The sequence below is a fragment of the Salvelinus fontinalis genome, chromosome 1 (genome assembly GCF_029448725.1).
Source record: "Salvelinus fontinalis isolate EN_2023a chromosome 1, ASM2944872v1, whole genome shotgun sequence".
Lineage (NCBI taxonomy): Eukaryota > Metazoa > Chordata > Actinopteri > Salmoniformes > Salmonidae > Salvelinus > Salvelinus fontinalis.
Window position 1 is genome coordinate 95,990,756 of NC_074665.1, and position 16,428 is coordinate 96,007,183.

At 45.0% G+C, this 16,428-nt stretch overlaps 1 protein-coding gene across 2 annotated transcripts in view; it reads left to right on the forward strand.

The window, feature by feature from the left end:
• The window catches only part of pald1a (phosphatase domain containing paladin 1a), a 187,557-nt gene that overhangs the window by 143,088 nt on the left and 28,041 nt on the right, over positions 1-16,428 (forward strand). For both annotated transcript variants that reach the window (XM_055936967.1, XM_055936966.1), the window contains exon 19: positions 11,566-11,721. In XM_055936967.1, the coding sequence (XP_055792942.1) occupies positions 11,566-11,721 (156 nt within the window). The remainder of the gene's footprint in view (positions 1-11,565; positions 11,722-16,428) is intronic.

A 16,428-nucleotide genomic window follows, 5' to 3' on the forward strand; every position in this document is an offset into this window, starting at 1 on the left:
CCCTTTATAGGGCACTACTTATAACCAGGAGCACCTATTCCCTTCATAGGGCACTACTTATAACCAGGAGCACCTATTCCCTTCATAGGGCACTACTTATAACCATATATTGGTCATTAAAAGTGATTAAAAGTGAACGTCAAGTATAATTTTAATACCTTCTGCTCATTAATTCAACTTGAACCTTTGTCATTAATCCTTGATGGCCACCAAGAGGATAATGACACAACTCAGCAATTAGTGAGACACACAGCTATAAATAAAGAGCAGACTCTCTCCTCACCACCCTTATTTTAACCCCAGCAGTGTCACCACCCTTTATTTTAACCCCAGCAGTGTCACCACCCTTATTTTAACCCCAGCAGTGTCACCACCCTTAGTTTAACCCCAGCAGTGTCACCACCCTTATTTTAACCCCAGCAGTGTCACCACCCTTATTTTAACCCCAGCAGTGTCACCACCCTTATTTTAACCCCAGCAGTGTCACCACCCTTTATTTTAACCCCAGCAGTGTCACCACCCTTATTTTAACCCCAGCAGTGTCACCACCCTTATTTTAACCCCAGCAGTGTCACCACCCTTTATTTTAACCCCAGCAGTGTCACCACCCTTATTTTAACCCCAGCAGTGTCACCACCCTTAGTTTAACCCCAGCAGTGTCACCACCCTTATTTTAACCCCAGCAGTGTCACCACCCTTATTTTAACCCCAGCAGTGTCACCACCCTTATTTTAACCCCAGCAGTGTCACCACCCTTTATTTTAACCCCAGCAGTGTCACCACCCTTATTTTAACCCCAGCAGTGTTACCACCCTTATTTTAACCCCAGCAGTGTCACCACCCTTTATTTTAACCCCAGCAGTGTCACCACCCTTATTTTAACCCCAGCAGTGTCACCACCCTTTATTTTAACCCCAGCAGTGTCACCACCCTTATTTTAACCCCAGCAGTGTCACCACCCTTATTTTAACCCCAGCAGGTTCACCACCCTTTATTTTAACCCCAGCAGTGTCACCACTCTGAACTTAATGAATCACACATTTTTCAATTGATTGGGATTAGTGACACTGTGCCAATTTACAGATCAGCGTGCGTGTGTGTGTGTGTGTGCGCGCACTCCTTTGCTTAGTAAACCGGGTTTAGGGTTGCCCTCTTCTAGCCAGCTGTGCTCTGTCCTGGCCTGAGGGGAGGGGGACATGCCTGAAGGGGATTACCTGAGAGCCTCTGGTTCCATCCCACATGGCACCCAAATTCCCTACATAGTGCCCTACTTTGACCTGGGCCCGCAGTGCACTATGTAGGGAATAGGGTGCTCTATAGGATGGAGCCCTGTGCGAGAAAGGGAAGACCTCTGTGTGTACTAGTGCCAGCCCAGCTCTGGGGTTCAACAGAGAAACTGAATTCATCCTCCTTAACACTGCCTGTTTAAAATGCTACGGGTCCTTGCACAATCGCAGGTCCGCTACTGTAAAACAACAACTGTATACTGTAAAACACTGTTGTTAGTGTTGCTGTAATTTGTTAGTGTTGCTGTAATCCAGTTGTGCTGTAGAATCGTCCTTCTTCATAGCAGACCCAGTGGAGAGACTAGAGTTCAAATGTCAATACCTCAACTTTCTGCTGTCAGTAATGTGTGTTATCTCTGTTTCTACTAAATCTAATCCATGTGGATTAATGGACTGGTATATATCAGTAATGTCTCTGTTTCTATTAAATCTAATCCATGTGGATTAATGGACTGGTATATATCAGTAATATCTCTGTTTCTACTAAATCTAATCCATGTGGATTAATGGACTGGTATATATCAGTCATATCTCTGTTTCTACTAAATCTACTCCATGTGGATTAATGGACTGGTATATATCAGTAATATCTCTGTTTCTACTAAATCTAATCCATGTGGATTAATGGACTGGTATATATCAGTCATATCTCTGTTTCTACTAAATCTAATACATGTGGATTAATGGACTGGTATATATCAGTAATATCTCTGTTTCTACTAAATCTAATCCATGTGGATTAATGGACTGGTATATATCAGTAATATCTCTGTTTCTACTAAATCTACTCCATGTGGATTAATGGACTGGTATATATCAGTAATATCTCTGTTTCTACTAAATCTAATCCATGTGGATTAATGGACTGGTATATATCAGTAATATCTCTGTTTCTACTAAATCTAATCTATGTGGATTAATGGACTGGTATATATCAGTAATATCTCTGTTTCTACTAAATCTAATCCATGTGGATTAATGGACTGGTATATATCAGTAACATCTCTGTTTCTACTAAATCTAATCCATGTGGATTAATGGACTGGTATATATCAGTAATGTCTCTGTCTCTACTAAATCTAATCCATGTGGATTAATGGACTGGATCAGTCATATCTGTTTCTACTAAATCTAATCCATGTGGATTAATGGACTGGTATATATCAGTAATATCTCTGTTTCTACTAAATCTAATCCATGTGGATTAATGGACTGGTATATATCAGTAATATCTCTGTTTCTACTAAATCTAATCTATGTGGATTAATGGACTGGTATATATCAGTAATATCTCTGTTTCTACTAAATCTAATCCATGTGGATTAATGGACTGGTATATATCAGTAATATCTCTGTTTCTACTAAATCCACCCCATGTGGATTAATGGACTAGTATATATCAGTAATATCTCTGTTTCTACTAAATCCAGCCCATGTGGATTAATGGACTGGTATATATCAGTAATATCTCTGTTTCTACTAAATATAATCCATGTGGATTAATGGACTGGATCAGTCATATCTGTTTCTACTAAATCTAATCCATGTGGATTAATGGACTGGTATATATCAGTAATATCTCTGTTTCTACTAAATCTAATCCATGTGGATTAATGGACTGGTATATATCAGTAATATCTCTGTTTCTACTAAATCCACCCCATGTGGATTAATGGACTAGTATATATCAGTAATATCTCTGTTTCTACTAAATCCAGCCCATGTGGATTAATGGACTGGTATATATCAGTAATATCTCTGTTTCTACTAAATATAATCCATGTGGATTAATGGACTGGTATATATCAGTAATATCTCTGTTTCTACTAAATCTAATCCATGTGGATTAATGGACTGGTATATATCAGTAATATCTCTGTTTCTACTAAATATAATCCATGTGGATTAATGGACTGGTATATATCAGTAATATCTCTGTTTCTACTAAATCTAATCCATGTGGATTAATGGACTGGTATATATCAGTAATATCTCTGTTTCTACTAAATCCACCCCATGTGGATTAATGGACTGGTATAAGCAGTAGCTCACACAACAGTCGTTGGTCATGTCCCAAATGACCCTCTAGTCCTTATATAGGGGATAGGGTGCAGTTTGGGACATAGACCACGAGCAGTTAAGCATTCAGAGTTATAAGGTGGACTTGAGCCTCTCCCTTTCCGAGAGTCTCTTATTACTCTCTAGTCCTATCTGTAGGAGCCACATGGGTCTCTCTGTATGACTGAGGTTATGTGGATACTAGGGAGGAGTTGAGGACTCTGACTCTCTGACTGACTGACTGACTGACTGACTGACTGACTCTGACTCTCTGACTGACTGACTGACTGACTGACTCTGACTCTCTGACTGACTGACTGACTCTGACTGACTCTGACTCTCTGACTGACTGACTGACTCTGACTGACTGACTCTCTGACTGACCGACTGACTCTGACTCTCTGACTGACTCTCTGACTCTCTGACTGACTGACTGACTCTCTGACTCTCTGACTGACTGACTCTGACTGACTCTCTGACTGACTGACTGTGACTGACTCTGACTCTCTGACTGACTCTGACTCTCTGACTGACTGACTGACTCTCTGACTCTCTGACTGACTCTCTGACTCTCTGACTGACTCTCTGACTCTCTGACTGACTCTGACTGACTCTCTGACTCTCTGACTGACTCTGACTGACTCTCTGACTCTCTGACTGACTCTGACTGACTGACTCTGACTCTCTGACTGACTGAATGACTCTCTGACTGACTGACTCTTTGACTGACTGACTGACTGACTCTGAATAACTGACTGACTCTGATTACTGCCACTTCTGTACATCTTCATCCTAGTGTTTCTCCATCATCATCCTCTGGCGTTTCTCTGCTCTGTGACATGATCCACAGATGGAGTGAGTTGATGGCTTGACGCCTGTCTCTGTCTGCTGTCAGGTACAATGGGATTTGTGTGATGTCAATATGACGGAACATTGATGTCAATATGACTTAACGTTTGAATGCTTTTAAAAACAACAACACGTCAGCTCCTAATTGACAGATGACTTCCTGTTTTTAATTCAATGCACATTTAGGGATTTATGGTGTGTGTGTTGTCCTCAAGGAGCATGCGGAACATGTGTTTCTGTTGTATGGGAGGAGGTGTCAAGAAGTGTGCTGTGTGTGTGTGTGTGTGTGTGTGTGTGTGTGTGTGTGTGTGTGTGTGTGTGTGTGTGTGTGTGTGTGTGTGTGTGTGTGTGTGTGTGTGTGTGTGTGTGTGTTTGGGTGTGTGTTTGGGTGGGTGTGTGTGTGTGTTTGGGTGGGTGTGTGTGTTGTGTGTGTGTGTGTGTGTGTTTGTATCTGGAGCACACGTGTCTGCCAGGAATGGGCGCTGTGTTATGTTCAGGCTGAAGAGAGGGTTGAGAGGAGGGTGAGCATGTGAGCATGTGAGCACTAGTGATGCCTCAGAGCCTTCTGGGAAGGCAGGGTGCACAGGGGGATCAGGGTCCTGTTCAATAGGCACCAAACGGAGGAGAACACCCTGAAATAGGAAGAGGGACTTCCTGGGTCATATTCATTAGTGCACACCGTAGCAAACCATAGAAAATGGTATTCAGTTGCAAATTAGCGCTTCTTAAGTTCAGGTTGTCCCTACCCGTTTCGTTCTGTTTTCTTCCGTTTAGTTTCTAATGAATTGAGCCAATAAGAAAATATTGTTTTTGTTTTTACGTAGAAAAACGTTTTTGCTACGCTGTGCACTAATGAATATGAGCCTCACAGGGTTCTCAGATAGACAGACAGGATTCACGTGTTGTCCAGTTAGATCAGCTGTCAGAAGAGACCAGAGGAGAGGAAAGGAGAGGGGACCAGAGGAAGAGGAGAGGGGACCAGAGGAAGAGGAGAGGGGACCAGAGGAAGAGGAGAGGGGACCAGAGGAAGAGGAGAGGGGACCAGAGGAAGAGGAGAGGGGACCAGAGGAAGAGGAGAGGGGACCAGAGGAAGAGGAGAGGGGACCAGAGGAAGAGGAGAGGGGACCAGAGGAAGAGGAGAGGGGACCAGAGGAAGAGGAGAGGGGACCAGAGGAAGAGGAGAGGGGACCAGAGGAAGAGGAGAGGGGACCAGAGGAAGAGGAGAGGGGACCAGAGGAAGAGGAGAGGGGACCAGAGGAAGAGGAGAGGGGACCAGAGGAAGAGGAGAGGGGACCAGAGGAAGAGGAGAGGGGACCAGAGGAAGAGGAGAGGGGACCAGAGGAAGAGGAGAGGGGACCAGAGGAAGAGGAGAGGGGACCAGAGGAAGAGGAGAGGGGACCAGAGGAAGAGGAGAGGGGACCAGAGGAAGAGGAGAGGGGACCAGAGGAGAGGAAAGGGATGCATCTACAGTATGTTGGAAAATATGACATGCCTTTATTATGTCATGTGCCGGCCACCGACAGGACCCATGGGGATTTCCTGAGGAACATCTGCACAACCTCAGTGTGACGTCCCAAATGGCACCCTATTCCCTTGATATAGTTACTCGGTATTACTTCTCTGGTCACAAGTAGGTCACTATATAGGGAATAGGGTTCATTTTGGGACAGAACCTCGGAAAACTGTGATCTCGCGCTTTTCCCGCCCCTGTTTGGGAATGGACAGGAAGTACCACTGACTCCTTCACGGAGGCGACGTCTTTCCCACCGTGAAAAGGCTATTTATTGGTACTCTACACATCTTCAGGTGTTTATTTCCACCAGTCCACATATTTATTACCTGTTGACATTGTTAAAGGACAAGTTTTCATTAGCCCTAATGCACCATAGAATGTTTCTTAATTTGTCCTTTTACAGTTAGTGTAACCTTTTTAAAATGCAATTCATTTAATTTCGCAACATTTTCTATCAGACTCCAAACACACCTCATTCTGGCAGTTACAAATATGAATTATCATGACGTCATCATACATTCTGCTTTCTGCTCAGACTGTTAATGCTACAGGGAGCTAGACCCTCCTCACCCCTCAACTCCCTCCTGTCCCCTCTACCCCCCTCCTCACCCCCCTCCTGTCCCTCCTCACCCCTCTACCCCCCTCCTCACCCCCCTCCTGTCCCTCCTCACCCCTCAACTCCCTCCTGTCCCCCCTCCTCCCCCTCTACCCCCCTCCTCACCCCTCTACCCCCCTCCTGACCCTCCTCACCCCTCAACTCCCTCCTGTCCTCCTCACCCCTCAACTCCCTCCTGTCCCCCCTCCTCCCCCTCTACCTCCCTCCTCACCCCTCAACTCCCTCCTGTCCTCCTCACCCCTCAACTCCCTCCTGTCCCCCCTCCTCCCCCTCTACCTCCCTCCTCACCCCTCAACTCCTTCCTGTCCCCTCTACCCCCCTCCTCACCCCTCAACTCCCTCCTGTCCCCTCTACCCCCCTCCTCACCCCTCAACTCCCTCCTGTCCCCTCTACCCTCCTCCTGTCCCTCCTCACCCCTCTACCCCCCTCCTCACCCCTCAACTCCCTCCTGTCCCCCCTCCTCACCCCTCAACTCCCTCCTGTCCCCTCTACCCCCCTCCTCACCCCTCAACTCCCTCCTGTCCCCTCTACCCCCCTCCTCACCCCTCAACTCCCTCCTGTCCCCTCTACCCTCCTCCTGTCCCTCCTCACCCCTCTACCCCCCTCCTCACCCCTCAACTCCCTCCTGTCCCCCCTCCTCACCCCTCAACTCCCTCCTGTCCCCTCTACCCCCCTCCTCACCCCTCAACTCCCTCCTGTCCCCTCGACCCCCCTCCTCAACTCCCTCCTGTCCCCTCTACCCCCCTCCTCACCCCCCTCCTGTCCCTCCTCACCCCTCTACCCCCCTCCTCACCCCCCTCCTGTCCCTCCTCACCCCTCTACCCCCCTCCTCACCCCCCTCCTGTCCCTCCTCACCCCTCTACCCCCCTCCTCACCCCTCAACTCCCTCCTGTCCCCCCTCCTCACCCCTCAACTCCTTCCTGTCCCTCCTCACCCCTCTACCCCCCTCCTCACCCCCCTCCTGTCCCTCCTCACCCCTCTACCCCCCTCCTCACCCCTCAACTCCTTCCTGTCCCTCCTCACCCCTCTACCCCCCTCCTCACCCCCCTCCTGTCCCTCCTCACCCCTCTACCCCCCTCCTCACCCCTCAACTCCTTCCTGTCCCTCCTCACCCCTCAACTCCTTCCTGTCCCTCCTCACCCCTCTACCCCCCTGCTCACCCCCCTCCTGTCCCTCCTCACCCCTCTACCCCCCTCCTCACCCCTCAACTCCTTCCTGTCCCTCCTCACCCCTCCAACCTTGCCACTACAAACACTCTGAAGCATTAGTACTGTGTTCCAGGGTTCGCTCAAGGCCCAAAGCAATCAGAGCTTCACATTAAAAACCTTCGTTCCTGACATGGACTAATGGGCTACGTCCCAAATGGCTCCCTATGGGCCCTGGTAAAAAAGCAGTGCATTAAATAGGGAATAGGGTGCCGTTTGGGACGAACCCGTAGCGCTGCTAAAAAAGAGCCTTGTCAGCAGATACCATGGTGCCAGTAACCAGTTATTGAAAAAGGACCCCATTAACAAGGTTACTCAGCGTAGAGAGAGAACGAGGTAAATGATTGTCATTGGATTCCGTCTGATGTGTTTTTTTCTTCAGTTGGCCTGATTGCTAGGTTAGGCTTTTCAGTTAGACATACAGTTGGAGAGTGGAGAACGAATGTTCTTAAAAAAAAAAAATGTATGGCCAATTTTGATACTTGATACTTATCTGCTACTGCACTAAACAGAGGAGAACACACTGAAACAGGAAGAGGGACTTCCTGGGTCATATTCATTAGTGCACACCGTAGCAAATAGTATTCCGTTGCAAATTAGCGCTTCTTAAGTTCAGGTTGTCCCTACCTGTTTCGTTCTGTTTTCTTCCATTTAGTTTTAATGAATACGGGACCTCTACATCCGGCCTGGCTGCCAAGTGGGTTGGTCTATGCCCTCCAAGGCTGCACCCCTGCCCAGTCATGTGAAATTCATAGATTAGGGCCTAATGAATTTATTTCAATAGACTGATTTCCTTATAAAACTGTAACTCAGTATTTTAGAAATTGTTTCATGTTGCATTTATATTTTTGCAAGACAACCATTTTCATATATTTCTATAGATTTTCAATTAGATTTTAGTCAAAACTGTAACTCGGCCACTAAGGAACATTCACTGTCTTCTTGGTAAACAACTCCAGTGTAGATTTGGCCTTGTGTTTTAGGTTATTGTCCTGCTGAAAGGTGAATTCATCTCCCAGTGTCTGGTGGAAAGAAGACTGAACCAGGTTTTTCTCTAGGATTTGCCTGTACTTAGTGCCATTCTGTTTATTTATTTTTTCCTGAAAAACGATTACAAGCATACCCATAACATGATGCAGCCACCCCTATGCTTGAAAATATGGAGAGTGGTGCTCATGTTCTGTGGAAATTCAATACATTACTAACACTTTGTATTCAGGACAAAAAGTGAATTGCTTTACTACATTTTGTGCAATATTACTTTAGTGCCTTGTTGCAAACAAGATGCATGTTTTTGAATATTTGTATTCTGTTCAGGCTTCCTTCTTTTCACTCTGTCATTTAGGTTAGTATTGTGGAGTAACTACAATGATGTTGATCCATCCTCAGTTTTCTCCTATCACAGCCATTAAACTCTGTAACTGTTTTAAAGTCACCATTGGCCTCATGGTGAAACCCCTGAGCGGTTTTCCTTCCTCTCCTGCAACTGAGTTAGGAAGGACGCCTCTAACTTTGTAGTGACTGGGTGTATTGATACACCATCCAAAGTGTAATGAATAAGGTTGGCTTTTTACCCCGATTTACCCCAAAATTGACCCGTATTACATTTAGCCCCACTCTCCCCTATTCACTCACAGCAAATTGCAAAGTGGTAACATGCTTAACCATGCTGCTGCTAAAAAACTCTGCCTTTAAAATGATGCCGTTTGCGCATATTTAGAAGTTGTGAAATAACCAAAGTAGGAATGGGAAGCTGGGATCTACCTTTTTTTCCAAACAATGGCCATTAAAACTGCAGTTTTCCCTGCAATTGGAAATTCACAACTTAAATGTGCCTCGGGAGGAATATTTATCTCGCATAGAACACACAACAACAAGCTGCGAGGGAGATCAACTATTTATTCTAATATAGTGTTTCTGAGTTCTCTGTTCATTACTCGTTTTGTTGGCAGAGGAAAAGTCAATTCTAGCATCTTCAAAGTGCGCCTCGGCAGAAGTTATTTTTCATGTTCCATATTTATTTGCCGTGGCGGCAATCATTTAGATTTTTGATGAGTCTGAAACAGTCCTGGGATCCCTGAAAATCATAGGAAATAATTTCTTTGTCTTATGAAGTGTGGAAAGGTTCTGTGTTATCGACAGTGTCATGTTGGTACATTAGCCCCCATTTGCTCACCCATTATTTCTGAAGGTTAAATGTCAACCGAGGCCAAGATGGTATAAATGATATCCCAGGAGTCATTAGTGTGTACAGAGGTATTGAATGGTTGGCTACAGTTATAGCCTATTAGAGAAGACATACAGCTATCTGACCTTTGTGCAGCTAAAAGGTCTCCATAATGGCATGTGGTTACCTGGCTATTAAGGCCCGGTTGAAAGGGTTGCACTGTGATTTACTCTCACCAGGCTGTGCTGTATTCATGCTTGGCCAAACGGACACCACGGAATATAAGGATAATACACTATATACTGCAGCACTGAGAAGACACTATTATCCAAAGTTACATACATGACAAAGTGACATACATGACAAAGTGACATACATTTACTGTGTGGGATCTGATCCCTGATGAATTGAACCCATGACCTTCACGTTGCTAGTGCTTGTTGCTTGTTGCTAGTGACACAGTGTTTACCAATGTTTACCAATCGGACCGCACCCATAATAATGACTCTTTTCCCATGATTCCCCCTGATCAGAAGTAGGTGAGATATGTCTAGCGGTCAATCTTTATAATATTTAACCTTTATTCAACTAGGCATGTCAGTTAAAAACAAATTGTTATTTACAATGACTGCCTAGGAACAGTGGGTTAACTGCCTTGTTGTCACGTTCCTGACCTATTTCTGTTAGTTTGTTGTATGTGTTAGTTGGTCAGGACGTGAGTTTGGGTGGGCAGTCTATGTTTTCTGTTTCTATGTTGGTTAATGGGTACCTAATATGGCTCTCAATTAGAGGCAGGTGTTTTTCATTTCCTCTGATTGAGAGTCATATTAAGGTAGGTGTGTTCACACTGTTTGTTGTGGGTGGTTGTCTCCTGTGTCAGTGTTTGTCGCACCATACGGGACTGTTCGGGTTGTTTGTTCATCGTTCTTTTTGTGTAGTCTATTTTCCCTGTTCGTGCGTTCTTCGTGTTATATTGTAAGTTCGTATGTTCAGGTTTGTCTACGTTATTTTGTTAATTATTCACGTGTTTTCGTTTCGTGTTTTTCCGTCTTGTTTAATTAAAATATGTCATTTCACAACGCTGTGCCTTGGTTCAATCACTACTCCTCCTTTTCGGTTGAAGAGGAGGAGGACTACCGTAACACTTGTTCAGGGGAACAGTGGGTTAAACTGCCTTGTTCAGGGGGAACAGTGGGTTAACTGCCTTGTTCAGGGGGAACAGTGGGTTAACTGCCTTGTTCAGGGGAACAGTGGGTTAACTGCCTTGTTCAGGGGAACAGTGGGTTAACTGCCTTGTTCAGGGGAACAGTGGGTTAACTGCCTTGTTCAGGGGAACAGTGGGTTAACTGCCTTGTTCAGGGGAACAGTGGGTTAACTGCCTTGTTCAGGGGAACAGTGGGTTAACTGCCTTGTTCAGGGGAACAGTGGGTTAACTGCCTCGTTCAGGGGAACAGTGGGTTAACTGCCTTGTTCAGGGGAACAGTGGGTTAACTGCCTTGTTCAGGGGAACAGTGGGTTAACTACCTTGTTCAGGGGCAGAACAACAGATTTTTTTTTACCATGTCAGCTCGGGGATTTGATCTAGCAACCTTTCAGGTTACTGGCCCAACGCTCTAACCACAACACTCTAACCGCCCAATGCTCTAACCACTCTCCTAGTAGTCTGATCCACAACATGAATTAAAGGAATAGTTCACCTAAAATAAAGTCTTAGTGCAGAAGAAACGTGTTTTATTTACCGCTGTAGTGCGGACGCTACTGTTCACTTGAACTAAAACAACTTTACAGTCTTTTTTAATGGTTAGAGTTCTCATCCTTGGTGTGGAGGGCCCTTTTATAATGACTCTCCTCTTTCCATGATTCCCCTGCAGATTAAAAGTGGTAAGAGTGAGAAGGAGGTGCAGCAGCTGCTTCTGAAGAGCGTCCAGTATCTGGAGCGCTACATGTATCTGATCCTCTTCAACAGCTACCTGCATCTGGAGAAGAAAAACTCCTGGCAACGATCCTTTACCACCTGGATGCAACAGGTTGGTGGGCCTCCCATACATTCACACAGCACAACTCACAGCAGAATAACGTAGCCGTACACTGGCCTAGAATAGAAGAGACTGGACTAGACTGGAATAGAATATATCTTCATTGGGTTGGCCTCCCATAACAGTAGAAACACTCACCCTACAGTAAGTTCTGACCCAGAATGAGGTTATAGAATTACCTTTATGATTACTACAGGGCTGGGGTGAATTATAGTTCATTTAGAGTAAGTTCCGACCCAGAATGAGTTTATATAATTACCTTTATGAATACTACAGTGCTGGGGTGAATTATAGTTCGTTTATAGTAAGTTCTGACCCAGAATGAGGTTATAGAATTACCTTTATGATTACTACAGGGCTGGGGTGAATTATAGTTCGTTTATAGTAAATTCCGACACAGAATAGTTTTTTATATATATATATATTTTTTAATGCTTTATTTAACTAGGCAAGTCAGTTAAGAATAAATTCCTATTGACAATGACGGCCTACACCGGCCAAACCCGGACGACGCCGGGCCAATTGTGCGCTGCCCTATGGGATTCACAGCCAATCACGGCCAGTTGTGATACAGCCTGGATTTGAACAAGGGTGTCTGTAGTGACGCCTCTAACACTGAGATGCAGTGCTTTAGACCACTGTGATACAGTCTGGAATGGAACCAGGGTCTGTAGTGACGCCTCTAGTACTGAGAGGTTATAGAATTACCTTCATGATTACTACAGGGCTGGGGTGAATTATAGTTCATTTCAGTCAATTCAGGAACTTAACTGAAATATCAATTCCACATACATTTTCCCCCATTTGCTTTTCCATGGGGAAAAATGCTTTTCAAATAGGAAAATTGCATTTCAATGATGGACAATTAAACGTAATTGCCCTTAACCTGGTCACATTCATCAACTAAATAGGTGAATTAAATGTACTTTTATCTTAACTTTTTTAATAAAATAAAATATCAATAACGGCCAGTTATTATTGTTTTTGTATTATGTTGTATTCTTATATCCAGTTGTCAGATTTGCCCGTTCGGTTTCTTTGACATATATACCGGTCCGATGAAACCTTAGAATAATGCTGCTGTGGCTTATGAAGGAAAAGGAGCCTATTAGCCCGTTCTGTGCAGTGAGGAAACGTGTGGCAGGTTTCCAGACCCAGGCCATCTGATATCTGATCCACGGCACATTACAACCCTCTGCACCCCTCGCACCTCCTCACAGACTGACACATTCAGCAGTTCCTGTAGCTTCATTACACGGCCAGCTGAGAATCAATTCCTGTAGCTTCATTACAAGGCCAGCTGAGAATCAATTCCTGTAGCTTCATTACAAGGCCAGCTGAGAATCAATTCCTGTAGCTTCATACAAGGCCAGCTGAGAATCAATTCCTGTAGTTTCATTACAAGGCCAGCTGAGAATCAATTCCTGCAGCTTCATTACAAGGTCAGCTGAGAATCAATTCCTGCACCTTCATTACAAGGCCAGCTGAGATTCAATTCCAGCAGCTTCGTACAAGGCCAGCTGAGAATCAATTCCTGCAGCTTCATTACAAGGCCAGCTGAGAATCAATTCCAGCAGCTTCATTACAAGGCCAGCTGAGAATCAATTCCAGCAGCTTCATTACAAGGCCAGCTGAGAACCAATTCCTGTAGCTTCATTACAAGGCCAGCTGAGAATCAATTCCAGCAGCTTCATTGCAAGGCCAGCTGAGAATCAATTCCTGTAGCTTCATACAAGGCCAGCTGAGAATCAATTCCTGTAGCTTCATACAAGGCCAGCTGAGAATCAATTCCTGCAGCTTCATTGCAAGGCCAGCTGAGAATCAATTACAGCAGCTTCATTGCAAGGTCAGCTGAGAATCAATTCCAGCAGCTTCATTACAAGGCCAGCTGAGAATCAATTCCAGCAGCTTCATTACAAGGCCAGCTGAGAATCAATTCCTGTAGCTTCATACAAGGCCAGCTGAGAATCAATTCCAGCAGCTTCATTACAAGGCCAGCTGAGAATCAATTCCAGCAGCTTCATACAAGGCCAGCTGAGAATCAATTCCTGTAGCTTCATACAAGGCCAGCTGAGAATCAATTCCTGTAGCTTCATACAAGGCCAGCTGAGAAACAATTCCAGCAGCTTCATTACAAGGCCAGCTGAGAATCAATTCATGCAGCTTCATTACAAGGCCAGCTGAGAATCAATTCCTGCAGCTTCATTACAAGGCCAGCTGAGAATCAATTCCTGCAGCTTCATTACAAGGCCAGCTGAGAATCAATCGCAGCAGCTTCATTACAAGGCCAGCTGAGAATCAATCAATCTATTGAGAAAATGGAGCTGATGCCTTCATTCTATTCACAAGTGTGGAGAAAGCAACAGGTTGTATCCCAAATAGCTCCCTATTCCCTAGATAGTGCACTACTTTTGACTAGAGCCTGGTCAAAAGTAGTTCACTAACTAGGGAATAAGGTACCATTTGGGACGTCACCACACTTATCTGGGTTCATTAAACTGAAGTAGGGAAAACATCTATTACCCACAATGACACAGACAGACACACACGCATGTACAGTGGGAAGAACAAGTATTTGATACATAGCCGATTTTGCAGGTTTTCCTACTTACAAAGCATGTAGAGGTCTGTAATTTTTATCATAGGTACACTTCAACTGTGAGAGACGGAATCTAAAACAAAAATCCAGAAAATCACATTGTATGATTTTTAAGTAATTAATTTGCATTTTATTGCATGACATAAGTATTTGATACATCAGAAAAGCAGACCTTAATATTTGGTACAGAAACCTTTGTTTGCAATTACAGAGATCATACGTTTCCTGTAGTTCTTGACCAGGTTTGCACACACTGCAGCAGGGATTTTGGCCCACTCCTCCATACAGACCTTCTCCAGATCCTTCAGGTTTCGGGGCTGTCGCTGGGCAATACGGACTTTCAGCTCCCTCCAAAGATTTTCTATTGGGTTCAGGTCTGGAGACTGGCTAGGCCACTCCAGGACCTTGAGATGCTTCTTACGGAGCCACTCCTTAGTTGCCCTGGCTGTGTGTTTCGGGTCGTTGTCATGCTGGAAGACCCAGCCACGACCCATCTTCAATGCTCTTACTGAGGGAAGGAGGTTGTTGGCCAAGATCTCGCGATCCATGGCCCCATCCATCCTCCCCTCAATACGGTGCAGTCGTCCTGTCCCCTTTGCAGAAAAGCATCCCCAAAGAATGATGTTACCACCTCCATGCTTCACGGTTGGGATGGTGTCCTTGGTGTTGTACTCATCCTTCTTATTCCTCCAAACACGGCGAGTGGAGTTTAGACCAAAAAGCTCTATTTTTGTCTCATCAGACCACATGACCTTCTCCCATTCCTCCTCTGGATCATCCAGATGGTCATTGGCAAACTTCAGACGGGCCTGGACATGCGCTGGCTTGAGCAGGGGGACCTTGCGTGCGCTGCAGGATTTTAATCCATGACAGCTTAGTGTGGTACTAATGGTTTTCTTTGAGACTGTGGTCGCAGCTCTCTTCAGGTCATTGACCAGGTCCTGCCGTGTAGTTCTGGGCTGATCCCTCACCTTCCCCATGATCATTGATGCCCCACGAGGTGAGATCTTGCATGGAGCCCCAGACCGAGGGTGATTGACCGTCATCTTCAACTTCTTCCATTTTCTAATAATTGCGCCAACAGTTGTTGCCTTCTCACCAAGCTGCTTGCCTATTGTCCTGTAGCCCATCCCAGCCTTGTGCAGGTCTACAATTTTATCCCTGATGTCCTTACACAGCTCTCTGGTCTTGGCCATTGTGGAGAGGTTGGAGTCTGTTTGACTGAGTGTGTGGACAGGTGTCTTTTATACAGGTAACGAGTTCAAACAGGTGCAGTTAATACAGGTAATGAGTGGAGAACAGGAGGGCTTCTTAAAGAAAAACTAACAGGTCTGTGAGAGCCGGAATTCTTACTGGCTGGTAGGTGATCAAATACTTATGTCATGCAATAAAATGCAAATTAATTACTTAAAAATCATACAATGTGATTTTCTGTATTTTTGTTTTAGATTCCGTCTCTCACAGTTGAAGTGTACCTATGATAAAAATTACAGACCTCTACATGCTTTGTAAGTAGGAAAACCTGCAAAATCGGCAGTGTATCAAATACTTGTTCTCCCCACTGTATATATATATACACATGTGTGTGTGTGTGTGTGTATATATATTACACTATATTCTCTCCAGCTGTCATACTGTAAGTGTTTGGGTGGAAAATGGCCTCCGAGGAGCGGGGGAAAAGTGAGGGAAAACCTCCAGTCTGTGTGCTCTGAAGCGTTAACAGAGTTTCATGTTGATTTCCCTCCTGGAATTTACAAGCTTATCCCAGTTCTATTGTGGCCTGGTTCTTCACACATTAAACTCCATAAGGTCTGGGACCCTGTGTTTTTGGTGCTTTGTCTTTTGTCCTGCTTTGGCCAGCTGTGCAGCCTACGGTAAAGCACTGAATCTATGGGCATTCCACTGCTAGCGGAGCCTTAGCCACGCTGGGTGTCGTGTTGGTCATTATATTCAAGGCAAGGTGTGAGTCCCAAATGAGGCTATTCCCTAATTAGTGCACTATTTTTGATCAGGGCTGACAGGGACCCATCCAAAATCATTGAATGCAATCTTCAGCTGTTTACTAAAGAACATGTTTTGACCTTTGTGGGTGGTCAGGG